This window comes from Monodelphis domestica, chromosome 1, assembly GCF_027887165.1.
Source record: "Monodelphis domestica isolate mMonDom1 chromosome 1, mMonDom1.pri, whole genome shotgun sequence".
NCBI classification, from domain to species: Eukaryota; Metazoa; Chordata; class Mammalia; order Didelphimorphia; family Didelphidae; genus Monodelphis; species Monodelphis domestica.
The window spans coordinates 223,800,190-223,815,801 of record NC_077227.1 but is presented as its reverse complement, the minus strand read 5'-3'; the positions used below and the strand labels follow the sequence as shown (position 1 = coordinate 223,815,801).

Here is a 15,612-nt window from a genome sequence, read left to right as displayed (position 1 = left end):
ATGCATTGTTGAAGGAGTTGTGAATTGAATCAATCATTCAGGGATCAATTTGGGCGTATGTCCAAAGGGTTATAAAACAGTGCATACTCTTTGGCTCAGCAATAGTATTACTAGGTTTGTATCCCTAAGAGATTAAAAAAGGGGAAAGGGAGACCTATATGTATAAAAATATTTAAAGTGGCTCTTCTTATGAAGGCAAAGATTTGGGAAAGTGATGGGATAGTCATCAATTGGAATGACTAAGTCATAGTATATGATTCTAATGGAATACTATTGTGCTATAAATGACAAGGAGAAGGAAACTGGTTCCAAAAATGCTCTCCATAATGGTTGTATCAGAGGGGCAGAGTCAAGATGTTGGCTTATTAGCAGCAAAAGCTAGAACTGTTCTGAGAATCCTTCCAAACTAACCTTAAAATAGTGCTTTAAAACAATAGGAGTCACAAAATCAACAACAAGATGGAGTGAAGGAGTTTTCCTGCAGGAAACAACTTGAAATATAGGCAGAGAAAGTTAATTTTCATGGGATAAGGGGAAACTGGAAGTAAAACTGTACACAAAGGAGCACAGGCCAACCACCCACAACATACTGTGCCAGGTTCCAATCCCAGATATAGGCCAACTTTGGGGCCTCAGGACCCTGCCTAAACCAATAGCAGAGCACCCCACACTGACTCCTTAAAATTCCAAGCCCTGGCACCAGTCTACAGTAAGAACATGAAGTTCATAACACTTGGCCCTTTCAAGCTTGTGGTGAAGCCTCCAGTCCCATTGCAAAAGAGTTCATAGTGCTATATCCTGTAAACCATCATCAGAGGAGACAGAATCAGCAATTTTCAGAACTACCAGTCCATAGCTCATCCTGCTCCCCAAAGGCTATGAAAATGAGCAAACAGAAAATGAAACACCTAACCATAGAACATGTCTATGGTGACAAAAAAATGAGGAGATTCAGTAGGGGAGGTTGGGAACAATGGAACTACATGCAAAACTTCAAAGAAAAATGAGAATTGCTCTTAGGAGCTAGAACAATTAAAAAATCAAATAAGAAAGGCAGAAGAAAAATGGTGACAAAAAATGAAAGTAATGCAAAAAGTAAATATCTTAGAAAGCAAAATTGGTCAACTGGAAAAAGAAGCACAAATCCAATGAAAAGTAGAATTGACCAAATGGAACAGGATAATCAAAAGGCCATGGAAGAAAATAATTTTAAAAAAATTAGAATTGGGCAAATAGAAGCAAATGATTTCATGTGACATTAAGAAGCAATAAAACAAAATCAAAAGAATAGAAAAATAGAAGAAAATATGAAATATCTCAATGAAAAAAAGAATAGTCCTGGAAAATAGATTCAGGAGAGCCAGTCTAAGAAAATCATGATAAAATTCTTAGACATCATATCACAAGGAATTATCAAAGAAACTTTCCCTGATATTTTTGAACAAAATGGTAAAATAGAAATTAAAGGAATCCACAGATCGCCTCCTGCAATAAATACCTAAATTATAATTCCCAGTAATGTTATAACTAAATTCAGGAGCTCCCAAGACTATCTGGCAAGAAGCTAGAAAAAAAATTCAGAATGGTTTTATCAGTTCACAGCAACACCAACAGTATATTAGTGTCCCAATTTTTACACATCCTTTCCAACATTTATCATTTTCTTTTCTCATCATATTAGCCAGTCTGATAGGTGTGAGATAGTACATCAGCATTGTTTTCATTTTTATTCCTCTAATTGATAGTGTTTCAGAGCATTTTTATATAACTAAAGATAGTTTTAGTTTTTTCACCTGAGGATTGCCTTTTCATATCCTATAATTTTCCATCAGAGAATTCTTTGTATCCTCACAAATTTGACTCTATTTTCAATATATTTGAGAAATGAGGCCTTTGTCAGAGACTCTTACTATAAATTTTTTCCAGTTTGTTGTTTCCTTTCTCATCTTGGTTGCATTGGATTTGTTTGTATAAAATATTTGTAATTTAATGTAGTCAAAGTGATCTATTTTATTATTATATACTATTATATTATCTTATCCATAGATCTGATAGGTAGGAGAGATAATTTCATTATACTGGACCATCTGAATGTTATAATAAAAAAGGAGCCTAAATATTATATTTCAAGAAATTCTCAACAGAAACTGCTTCAGTATCCTAGAACCCAGAGTGGAAAAATAAAGATGAAAAGAATCCACTCATCACCTCTTGAAAAAGATCCACAAATGAAAACCCCCAGGAATAGTATAGCCCAATTCCAGAGATCCCATCAAGGAGAAAATATTGCAAGGATACAGAAAGAAGACATTCAAATACCATGGAATGATAGTCAGGATCACATGGGATTTAATAGTTTTCAATTTGAAGGAACAGAAGTCTTAAAATGTGATATTCTGGAAGGCAAAGGAGCTAGTACTACACTAAGAATTCCCTTTTGGGGGGGATAGCCATTCAGTGTAATATAGGATTTCCAAAAATTGCTGATGAAAATATCAGAGGTGAATAGAAAATATGATATTCAAACACAAGACTAAACAGAAGTATAAAAATAGGAAAGAGAAATCATAAGGAGTTCAATAAGGATAAACTTTATACATCCTCATGTGGGAAGAGCATATGTAGGTTGATCATTATTAGAGCAATTAGAAAGAGTTCATGTCGAAGGCTTGGATGTGAGTTAACTCTGAATGTTACCTCAAAAAAATCTAAGGATGAGAAAAAGGAATACAGGATAAGAAGGAGGAAGGGAACAACAGAATAAGGAAAATTATTTCACATAAAAGAGACATGTAAAAACAGTAGAATAAGGAAAATTATTTCACATCAAAATTCTTTCACAAGGAAGATCTTTTACATTGGAAATCAATGAGGGGCAGTGGGTAGTGGACAATGTTTGAATCTCATTGGAATTGGTTAAGAGAGAATGATGTGAATACTCAGTTCAATATAGAAATCTATCACAGGTAACAGAGAAATAAAAGGGGAAGAGGATAAGAGAAAGGGGTTATAACAGAAAAGAGGGCAGAGTAAGGTAAAGATTGGTCAGGTATTTGAGGAGGGACAAGGCAAAAAATTGAGAGAAGAAAGGTAAGTAGGAAAGAAACCTATTTGAAACAGAGATACACAAAGTGTAAAAATAAGGGACTAGAACAGAATTGCTAAGTAAAAATAGTAGATGTAGCAATCATAGTCTCAGATAAATAAAAATTAAAAGAGATAAGCAAGGAAACAACAACTTTCTTTTTTTTATATTGTTTATTTATTTAAAATAGTTTTCCATGGTTACACGATTCATGATTTTTCCACCCCTATTCCCTCCTTCCTCCCAGAGCTGACAAGCAATTCCACCTGGTTACACATGTATCATTGTTCAAAACCTATTTACCAGTTACTCATATTTGCAAGAGAGTGATCTTTTAACACCAAAACCCCAATCATATCCCCACCAAACCATGTGATCAATTATATATTTTTTCTTCTGAGTTTCTACTCCCACAGTTCTTTCTCTGGATGTGGATAGTGTTCTCTCTCATAAGTTCCTCAGTGTTGTCCTGGATCATTGCATTGCTACTAGTAGAAAAGTCTATTAAATTCGATTGTGCCATAATCATACTCTTGAGTACAATGTTCTCCTGGTTCTGCTCCTTTCATTCTGCATCAATTCTTGGAGGTCTTTCCAGTTCACATAGAAACCCTCAATTCATTATTCCTTTCAGCACAATAGTATTCTATCACCATCAGATACTCACAACTTGTTCAGCCATTCCCTAATCTATAGACACCCCCTCATTTTCTAATTTTTGCTATCATAAAAAGCATGGCTATAAATATTTTTGTATGAGTATTTTTCCTTATCTCTTTGGGGTACAAATCCAGTAAAACTACAACTTTCTAAAGCAGGGGTTCCCAAACTTTTTACACAGGGGGCCAGTTCTCTGTCCCTCAAACAATTGGAGGGTTGATCTATTAAAAAAAAACAAACTATGAACAAATCCCAAAGCACACCGCACATATCTTATTTTAAAGTAAAAAAAATGAGAACAAATACAATATTTAAAATTAAGAACAAGTAAATTTAAATCAATAAACTGACCAGTATTTCAATGGGAACTATCGGCCTGATTTTGACTAATGAAATGGTCAATGTCCAGTTCCATATTTGTCACCACTAGCCATAACAAGTGATGCAAGTGTGCCTCAGTTAGTCTAGATCTGGTTGGAGATTTCAGATGTTTCATTCTGGAAAAAGTCTGTTCACAGACATAAGTGCTGCCAAAGATGGTTGCCATTTTGAGTGCATAGTTGCTGAGATTAGGATATATCTCAAAGGGGAGAGATGCATAGAAATTAGACAGGCTGTTTGACTAGAATGTGTCTCTCAGAGAGTTACAATTCTGCAGTTGTACCCACATTTTCAATGTCAATAGAAAATGGGTTATGGAAAAGCTGTATGTCCTGTTCATGGAGATGAAACTATTTAAATCTGAATTGGAACTCCTTTTGCAACTTTTTCAGTGAATCCACACATATTTCTTTTGGGAATGTGATCAAGGGTTTTTCCACTAACAGATTTTGAATTAAGGGGAGATGGCCTAAATTTTCCTCCTTCACTTGTTTGATAAGGAGGCCTAATTTTACTTTAAATGCTTTCACAGGTGATTGCATATCACAGATGAGCTTCTCTTTTCCTTGAAGTTGCACATTGAAACTGTTGAGTAGCTCTGTTACATCTGTCAGAAAGGCGAGGTGCCATTTCCATTCTGCATCATTGAGTTCTGGTACTTCTTTGTTTTTTTAAAGCATAAAATCTGTAATCTGTGGAAGTAAGTCATAGAAATGTCTCAAAACTCTCCCTCAACTCAGCCAACAGAGTTCTGTGTGATCCAGAACATCTTCATAGGCAACATTTAGCTCAGACATAAATTCCTGAAATTGTCTGTGATTTAGTGCATTAGCTCTAATGAAGTTAACACAAGATACCACAATTACCATAACAGAGTCCCACTTCAGTGATTTACTACATAGCAGCACTTGTTGGTGGATGAGGCGGTGTATGGCTATTGGATGAGAATGGGTACGTTTGTCCATCTCTTGTTTAATGTGAACAATTACTCCTTTCTTAGACCCCACTGTGCTAGGAGCACCATCACTTGTCACACTGGCTAGTTTAGTCCAGTCCAGCTCCAAATCCTTCACAGTTTGGGAAACCTTTTCATAGATATCCTCTCCTGTAGTGGTTCCTTTGATGCTTTGCAGTGCAGCAAGTTCTTCTGTGACTTCAAATTTGTCATTCGTCCCACAAATAAAAATCAGAAGTTGTGCAGAATCACGAACATCATTGCACTTGTTGAGTGCCAAGGAAAAATAATAAAGTTTTCTTGCAGAGTTTTGCAAATGCTGATGCAAATTGTCTCCCATTTCTTCAGCTCTTTGTGTAACTGAAGATCCTGAAAGACTAACTGTACAAATAAGTTTCCCTTTTCTGGACACATCTCTTTGGCAACAGAAAGAAAGCACTCTTTAACAAATTCTCCCTCCACAAATGGTCTGCCAGTGCACGCTATTAGTGTGGCAACTTGAAAACTTGCTCACAGTGATTAAATATTTAGTTGCTTCTGCTTCACAAAAGTATTTTGCTGAGTTGTCAATCTATTTTCAGTTTTAATATTTTATTTTTTCTCACATCTCTGACCAAACAATCATATTTATCTTTATGTTGAGTTTGATAGCATCGACGCAAATTGTATTCTTTGAACATAGACACTATATTCTGGCATATCAAACACACAGCTCTTTCCTTGTACTGCATGAAAAAGTAATCCTAAATCCACCGTTCTTTGAATATCCTACACTCTGAGTCAATTTTTCTCTTTCTTGACATTGTTTCCTGGGGATTCCAAATTGCTATTAGTAAAATATATACATACATACATATCATATATATGTATGTATATATATATATATATATATATATATATATATATATACAGCTCTACAAAAACAACATACCAACAATAATTTTGCCCACACAGAGGCATATAGACTGCACTGCCCATCAATGCAGTCTGATCTGTGTCCATCAGCCTTCCCAGGCCACATCATTTTAGCCTCACAAGTGGCCATATTGGTGGAATTCCACTTTTACCTCAGGCTCACACTGGTGTGGTTCAGGAACTGGCATGCTTACAGAGCTGGTTCCTCCACCAGCTTTCCAGTTCACACTACCCTGTGTGAACTGAACTACAATCTGTGAACACACACAGGAATCTGATTGCATGGGTAAGACCCATGCAATCAGATTCCATGGCAGGAAAAAAGGAGGCATGGCAGTAGTGTGTGTCCTCTTGCAGTCCATATTTATGGATCTGTAATTATAGACCGTAATACAAAAAACACGTCTCACTTCCCCCACATAGGACAGTGGCAACCATACTCTCCCAGATGCACAACATAATGGCCCCTATAACCTCCCTTTGCCCAAAAGACTCTCCCTACATTACTACACAGTACAATGGCCCTCATACTTCCCCAGATGCACAACATGATGAACCCTATGATAGGGCCATTTTACTACCGTGTTTCTCTGAAAATAAGACTTGATATATATATATATATATAATATATATATATATATATATACTTGTTTTATATTACTTTGACCCCCCCAAACAGGGATGACTTATAAAACACCCAGTGGCAGTGGTGGGCTTCTCACAGTAGAGGCCCTCTGCTGATGTCACAGGCCAGATCACCCCTATTCAATGCCTGTACTGGAGTACTGGAGGCGGTGCTGGGCTTGTGACACTGTATGCCGCTGTCTGGGATAGCAGAGGCTGCAGTGCTGGCTGTGATGGGCCTGTCACACCTTGCACAGGCCCGTCACTGCCACCACTATGCCGGGCAGCAGTACACACAGTGTGGAATCCCCTCCCCAGATCTCCGCTCACCATGCTGACGTCTTCCATTGTGCAGCCACATAATCCTTTGTGCAGCGCCTCGTTCTCATTCAGTTACTCTCAGAACAAGGCGCCATGCAAAGGATTATGTCACTCACTGGAAGTAGTTCTCCACGTAGGTGATGCCTTGCTTTATGGTGCTGCCACATACAGTCCTCCTCTCACTGACCACCAATGAAAGAGGTGCCCCTTCTGGAAGTGAGGTGGGGTCCAGATAAATGGCCTCAGTGGGCCACATACATTGCTACTGGGGGGGGGGGAACTACACAGCTATGCATACAGGGACCATTGTTGGCAAGGTGGCACCTGGGCTTTTTAGTATTCTGTCCAGATTTGCCATGGCTTTCTATCCAAGAAGCAAGAGTCTTTTTAATTTTATGACTTCAGTTTCTGTGTATAGTGATTTTTATGTCCAAGAATATAAAATCTGACAGTACTTCAATTTCTTCTCACTTTATTTCCCAGGAAGTCATGGGACCAGTTACCATGACCCTACCTAATTTTTTAATATTTCAAAGCTTTAAGCAAGGTTTTACATTTTCGTCTTTCACTGTTATCAAGAGGCTTCTTAATTATTTACTTTCTGCTATCAGAATGGTATCCTCTATGTATCTGAGATTGTTGTTATTGTAATCCTAGATATTTTAATTCTAGCTTTTGATTCATCCAGCCAGACATTTTATATGAAGGGATCTACATATATGTTAAATAAATAAGGTGACAATACATATCTTTGTCATATTCCTTTTCCAATCTTAAATCAATCAGTTGTTTCATGTCTTTAGTTCTAATTATTGCTTCCTGGCCTGTATACAGGTTTCTCAGAAGATAACTAATAGGATCTAGTGAATTCCCATCTCTTTGAAAACTCCTATGATGATTATCAAAACAATCGTGTACTGGCTAAGAAACAGAGTAGTTAGTGGAATAATAGTAAATTATAGTAATTTTTTGTTTTGTTTTTAAGAACTCAACATTTGACAAATATTGGTGTTAAAACTGGAAGACTGGTAGAAACTAGGTGTAGACCAAAATCTCAATGAGCATAAGATTTTGAAATAAAGTTATATCACAAGCAAATTATGGGAGCATAGATAATTTGACCTATCAAATCTATGGATGAGGGAAGAATTTTTGACTAAACAAGAGATTGAAAACATCACAGGAAGTAAAATGCAACCAAAATTAGAAGGAAAGGAGAAAACTAGAAAAAAATATTATTTATTACATTTCTCCAATGAAGGACTCATTAGGGGAAAGTAAGTATTTTCAACTTAAAAATTTTTTTAATGTTAAAAGAGATAAATATCTGTTTGTTTTTAAAGTAAAGCCTGCCTACAAAGACTCATGTTCAATTTCTCCATTCCCCTTTCAGTGACCATAATCAGCAAATGAAAACTGGTGATAAATAATAATAATAAAAATGCTTTGATCCTATTAAATCTACTAAAGAGAAGTAAAACCTTTTTTCTCCCCACTTTTCCATTCTTTTTGAACTTTAAACCCTTTCACATACTCTGAAATTCAGCGACACTGATTTCCTTGATGTTCTTCAAATAAGATAATCCATGTCCCAGTTCTGAACATTTTTGCTATTTGTTTCCCAGTCTGGAATGCCCTCTCTCCTTATTGCACTTCCTTTGATTCAAATCCTCCCTCTCCCATTTGCTACCTCTGTGGCCTTAAGCAGCTACTTAACCTATATTGGATCTCAATTTCTTTATCTACATAATACAGGGATTAGATGATATTACTTTCAACATCTTTTCTGGCTCTAACAAGGAATATGGTAATTTTCGCCCTTGTCAATGGAAGACTATTTGTGAATACAGCCTAACTGGTTCATATATACCCTAAATACCTGTGCAAAATGATTCATACTCAGAAGACTGACTGTCCAAAAGAAATTTCTCCTCTGTGAATAAACTGATTCTTCTGCATGCCATGAATTGTAACAATTATTTAAATTGTTTTTGTTAACTTTTTCCTTAATATGAGTAATATCCCTTTCCCTTGATATGCAAGATATGATATATTTTGGTTTTGTCCATAAGAAAATTGTTTAGTATCTTGGATTTTAGTGGTTTGTTTTCAAGTTAGCAAATTTTCTTACCTTTTCTCTACAGTCTGAGAAAGTAAGAGCATAAGACATCTTCTCTTCAATACTGCAATTACACTCTGCTCGAGTGGACTTGTTGAAACACTGCTTGTACTTCCCAGTAAACTACAAAGCAAATAAAAAGTTTGAAGGAACATTTTCTTCTTCAGGGAATTTGACTCAGAGCTTGGAAAAACAACAACAAAACCCTCCGAAAACATATTTTGGAAGACAAACTGTTAATTGATGTGTTTAAACTTTGTACATTCCCCATGACCACACTAAGGAATTTTCAGGTTAAGTTTAATCTCTCCATAATGAGAGAGACCTGGATGGGAAAAGGGAAAACCCAAAGCCACAAAAAAATGGAAAAATACAACATAGGCTTCCAGAAAACTTCAAATTAAAAAAAAATAAATGTGAGCATCACCATCAACTATATAAACATTACAAAGACATGATGGTAATGCAATAGAAATTGTCACTGCTCTCCATGGTGTCTATAAATACAGTTTCCTAAAAAAGTTGCAGTATCCTTTATTTCTAAATGAAAGTAAGCATTCAGATTTTGTTATCCACTGATAAGGGTAGCTTGATAAGCAGCTCAGTCCTCCATGACTATATACCTTCTTCAGGTGGACACTAAACAACCTGGTGACAAAGGTAAGAGAGAGGTGGTGAAGTAAAACCATATTTAAAAGGGCAAATATTAATGAAAGCAAAAATGCAAAGCTCTGTTCAAGGAAGGAAAAAATTCATGTAAACTTGTTTTGTTTGGGGGAAGAGAAAGAAAGTTACAATTCACACCAATGGGGGATGGTAGAGCATTGAGCACAATTGCACTGACTTAAAGGGAAGCAGACTTTGAAAGAAAATTAGTTCCCCTCTGCATGCATCATGTTGGCAAAAAGGACTTCAAGCACAATATTAGGTTCTTCAAATGCCTTGATGAATGCAAATACCAACCTACCCAGCAGTGGAAGCACCAGACTGCTAAATTTTTAAAAAAGGTAATGTTGAAGAGATGTTACACAATATGCTAAGTGGTTGAGGACCACATCTCTACCTTTTATTTGATCAATGAAATATTGTTGAGATGGAATCTACAGTCTATCTCATGACCACTTTCATCAAAAAACCATTATAATAACTAACATTTTAATGAGCTTTAAGGTTTACAAAACTCTTTATAAATATCATATTTTAACCTCATGATAATTCTGGGAGATAGATGCTATTGTCCCCATTTTACATATGAGGGAACCGAGTCAGATAGAACTTAAAGTGACTTGCTCAGTGTTACACAGCTAGCACATCTGAAGCTAAATTTTATCTCAAATTTTCTTGATTCTTAGGTCCATCCTATTCCCCGTACCATGCATTTGCTTCCAGCTATCATCTGATGTTACCATCTTAGTTTGGACACTGCATTACCCCTCCTTGCTGACAGATGGATTCAGATCAATAGGCTAGAGGAATTTATCCTCATTGTAGGTATATATATTCAGAATAATATGTGATGAATGAGTAGCACAGACTGTAGGCTCCAGGAAACTTGTGAAATTTATACATATTGTTCTTCAGGAAAAGACACAAAAATCTGTTAATGGTGGGAATTTCCCAAGACCAAAATTCTGAACCACTCTCAACTTTGCTGAACAGAAAACTCTGTTACAGAACCAAGTGAATGTGGTCAGGGTTGGGATGGGAGAAGAACTAGGAGGGATAGTAGGATATAGGATATTAGAATTTGTGTCTTTAAAACATGATAGCCATCAATCCAGCCCCTCATTTCACAGACAAGGAAAATAGAGCCTAAGAAATTTAATAGACTAAAGTTATATCGGTCACAAGTAGCAGAGATAAAATTTGAACACAGTGTCCTTTGAATACTTTTATCTTTCTACTGAAGATGCCATGTTGTATTTCCATTTCTACCTGTGATACCTTATTGTTCTGACTGTCTTAATGATTACAAAGTGCATGTGATGACCTATAGTCCTATGGCTCTATTTATGTCTACTTTCCTTCCTACCTTGCAGCAGGTTTACCTATCATATGAGCCATACGTAGTTGAAGTTCTCTGTAATTCTATTTCTATCTTTCATCTTTTCTTGGAAGTGTTAGCTGTGAAAAAGGTGGGATAACTCCCAGTTTTGTATCTCATCATACATCATGAGATTCTTGTGAGGCCAAAATGAATTAAAGGAGAAATAAATGAAAATAGAAAAAAAAATGAGAACAGAAAAAGAAAAAAAATTACCGAGGCTATAGATTATAAAATGTGGAAGAAAATTTGAATGGGACCATGAATGAGACACCTACCATAACAGCTTGTTCCTGGTGGAGATCTGATTAAATACAGGATATACAGGAGAGTCATAAGAAAAAGAAATATTTTGAATGTTATCATAGTTTTTAAAGGGATTTATTCTTACCTTTCTAGACCAAACACATACATGAAACAGGAGGCTAGAAGGAGCCAAATTTGTTATATGACAAAAGGGCATCGATCTATATACTTCAATATTTATTTATGGCTTGATCCACATTTTTGAAATTAATTAGCAGTGAAAAAAATGTAAAAGGTATGATATTATTTGTAAAATACTATATTAATAATATTTAATGGTATCTCTTAAGAATCTATACATGATTATAGCAAATGTGGTCTAGAATTTTAAAAATATATAGGATAACTGAAGAAAATTACTTACTCTTGACTGAGGAAATAAATTTCTTGGCTTTGGCTTGCTGGGATCAGCATTATAAAAGTTGTCTGTGAGTGGGATAGCTATTCCCATATTGGATGGAGGCCTGTAGTTATCCTAGATGGAATTAAGCACAATAATGCAAGTTATTTGTGTTATGGGGATGAGTGGTTAAGCACATGCTTATGCCAAATTATCATTTATATTAGACTGAGTGTTAGAGGATTTACATTCTATAATTAGGAAATGCCATGGTTGCTTTGAATTGCCCCAGCTATACTCCTACATGTTTGACTTATTAGCTGTTCCTGGCTCATATCTTATGACCTGGAAGTAGGAAATGTAGACATACTATAACATGATCTTCTGTAGGGAACATACTAGGATTGAAGCTTCTACAACTTGAGGTTGTATCACTTGTACTTGAAATAATGGAAATTTAAATGTCAGGATTTCAACGTAGAATATTATTTGGAGATAAATGGGAGATTCTCTTACAAGATAAGTAAAAGGATAAGGGTTGAGGACAAAAGGGGAGCAAATTAGGACTCACTCAAAGAAATACATTTATCATGATTTAATGTAAAATGTTGCAATCTGTTAAAATAGGAAAATAGCTTAAAGATAATTTACCCTTTCCCAAGTTTTCTAATTTCATTATAGTTGAGAAGATGAACAAATTCTACTTTTTGAATAAAATTTTGCTTTAAATTTGTTGCTATTTCATATATATTTAAGTTTCTATTGATAAATATATTCCAGTCACATGTAAATACCACAATGGTAGAGTTTATTTCCTAGTGGTTTTGTTTTGTGTTATTTTTATGTCATCCTTATCAAATGTCTACAGAATTCAACCAAGCATATTCATCTTAATAAGTTCACTGTATTTTTTTATACTGACCCAAAGAAAACCTACACAAAACTAGTATTAGCTGGAAATAAACTCTCCATGCCCAAAATGGGGCACTTGCAAGTTCCTTCTGAAAAAGTTTTTTTTTTTATAGTATGGCTTCTTTATTTCCTCAGAACAGGATTTCCAAAATAATAACACTCTTTCTGATGTAACTTCCAAAGCCAAAGAGAAATTATATTGAGAATTATATATGAGTTGGAATCATTGCCATGATTCTTTTTCTTTGTGTAAAAAATCATGAGATTATTGGACTAAAATGAGATTGTATTTAACATTAGCTAAAAATATCAAATTAATGTTTAAATTATATAAGCCTCATTCTTCTTATCAGGCAAGAGTTTAATTCATCATTCCCACAGCCTTCTTGGAACTAATTAGATATTACAGTGTTTGTATTTCATCCAGCCTTTCATAATTCAAACCTAGTGAAAAAAAATCACTTATAATGGGTGGTGTACATCACATAAATCCACTTTTATGTGGTAGCTATTAGACCAATTTTTATTTTAGTATGTAATTATTTATTGTTGTAGCCTATGCACTCAAATGATGCACTCAATCATATTCATATTGTTTGATTTAAATGTTATATATTGTCAAGGGAATGCATGCCTCTAAAGAAGAATTATGCCTTCTAACTTTTTCTAATATTCTTTCAAAATTTATTAGTACCTTTTCTCAATGACAGTACCATTGAAACAACATAATTATGAAATATTTTGAGCACCTCAGAAAGATGCCTAAACTACATGACTGATTAATTATGTATTAGTAATAACATTATTGCTTTTAGTACAATCTTTCCTTACCGGCAAAGTTTTTATCATATTGAATCCATTTTCATTTGCATATATTCCCTCTTCCCAGGCAGATTTGGGTATATTGTAATTAGGAACAAATTGCATGGATTTGAAATAACTACAGCTGGCCTTCAGTGTTAAGACAATTGTGGTTACGTCACAAGCTGTTGATGCCTGCCAGACTACGAAAGAAATTGAAGTCATACCCTGAGAAAGAGTCATATAATTTATATTCAGCAATGTGGTCAAAAGAAGAGAGAAGTGGTCAATATTTAAAAAACAAAAAATGAACATAACAAATTCTTTGGGAATAAATTATAACAAAAGAGAATATATCCATTCTTTAGTAGGAAAATTACTATTTTCATAATAGTTAGTACTAAAATATTACTGAAAAGAGATATTGTTCCAACAAACAACATTTTGAAGTCAATATTATAAAGTTGAGTTGATATCCCAGTTTATAGTGTTATATTACTTTTCTGATATTGATGAATAGATAATGATGAAGTAGAAATGATGAATTAGAAAAGAAATCTGTGAACAATTGCTTGTCCATTTCAAAGTCCATTCTTTTTTTTAATTATAATTTTTAATTTCAAACATTGTTCCTTGGTTACAAAAATCATTTTATTTCCCTCTCTTCCCTCCCACGCCCCTCCAATAGCCAATGCGCACTTTGACTGAGTATCAACTGTGTTCTTGATCAGAACCTCTTTCCATGTTGTTGGTATTTGCAATGAGATGTTCATTTGGAGTCTATTTCCCCATTCATATCCCCTTTGACCCATGTCATTAAGCAGTAGTTTTTCTTTAGTGTTTTTAATTCCACAGTTTTTCCTCTGGATGTGGATAGTGTTTTTTCTCCTGCACCCCCTCTAGGTTGTTCAGGGTCATTTCATTACCACCAATGGAGGAGTCCATTACCTTTGATTGTACCACAATGTATCAGTCTCTGTGTACAATGTTCTGGTTCTGCTCTTCTCATTCTGCATCACTTCCTGGAGGTTGTTCCAGTCTCCATGGAATTCCTCCACTTTATTATTCCTTTAAGCACAATAGAATTCCAAACCAACATATACCACAATTTGTTCAGCCATTTCCCAATAAGGGCATCCCCTCATTTTCCAATTTTTGGCCACCACAAAGAGTGCAGCTATGAATATTCTTGTACAAGTCTTTTTCCTTATTATCTCTTTGGGGTACAATCCCAGCAGTGCTATGGCTGGATCAAAGGGCAGGCAGTCTTTTATTGCCCTTTGGGCATAGTTCCAGATTGCCCTCCAGAATGGTTGGATCAATTCACAACTCCACCAGCAATACATTAATGTCCCCACCTTGCCACATCCCCCCCAGCATTCATTACTTTCCATAGCTGTCATGTTAGCCAATCTGCTAGGTGTGAGGTGATAGCTCAGAATTGTTTTGATTTGCATCTCTCTGATTATAAGAGATTTAGAACACTTTTTCATGTGCTTATTAATAGTTTTGATTTCTTTAACTGAAAATTGCCTATTCATGTCCCTTGCCCATTTATCAAAAGGAGAATGGCTTGATTTTTTGTACAATTGATTTAGCTCTTCATAAATTTGAGTAATTAGACTTTTGTTGGAGATTTTTGTTATGAAGATTGTTTCCCAGATTATTATTTCCCTTCTGATTTTGGTTACATTGGTTTTGCTTGTACAGAAACTTTTTAATTTGATGTAGTCAAAATTATTTATTTTACATTTGTGACTCTTTCTAAGTCTTATTTGATTTTAAAATTATTCCCTTCCCAAAGGTCTGACATATTTACTATTCTCTGTTCACCTAATTTACTTATAGTCTCCTTCTTTATGTTCATGTCATTCACCCATTCTGAGTTTATCTTGGTGTAGGGTGTAAGGTGTTGTCTTCCAATTTTCCAAGCCATTTTTATCAAATAGTGGATTTTTGACCCAAAAGCTGGGGTCTTGAGATTTGTCATAGACTGTTTTGCTGAGGTCCCTTACCCCAAGTCTATTCCACTAATCCTCCTTTCTGTCTCTTAGCCAGTACCAAATTCTCTTGATGACCACTGCTTTATAGTATAGTTTGAGATCTGGGATTCCGAGGCCACCTTTCTTTGCATTTTTAAAAAATTATT

At 35.2% G+C, this 15,612-nt stretch overlaps 1 protein-coding gene across 7 annotated transcripts in view; it reads right to left on the bottom strand.

The window, feature by feature from the left end:
• LOC100015874 (cation channel sperm-associated auxiliary subunit beta) overlaps positions 1-15,612 on the bottom strand; it is a 184,448-nt gene that overhangs the window by 17,169 nt on the left and 151,667 nt on the right. For all 7 annotated transcript variants that reach the window (XR_008914922.1, XR_008914921.1, XM_016428503.2 and 4 more), the window contains 3 exons: positions 13,494-13,691; positions 11,775-11,885; positions 9,073-9,183 (listed from right to left, as the gene is read on the bottom strand). Coding sequence is in view for 5 of the 7 variants with exons in the window: in XM_016428503.2 (XP_016283989.1) it covers positions 9,073-9,183; positions 11,775-11,885; positions 13,494-13,691 (420 nt within the window). In the remaining 2 variants the exon portion in view is untranslated. The remainder of the gene's footprint in view (positions 1-9,072; positions 9,184-11,774; positions 11,886-13,493; positions 13,692-15,612) is intronic.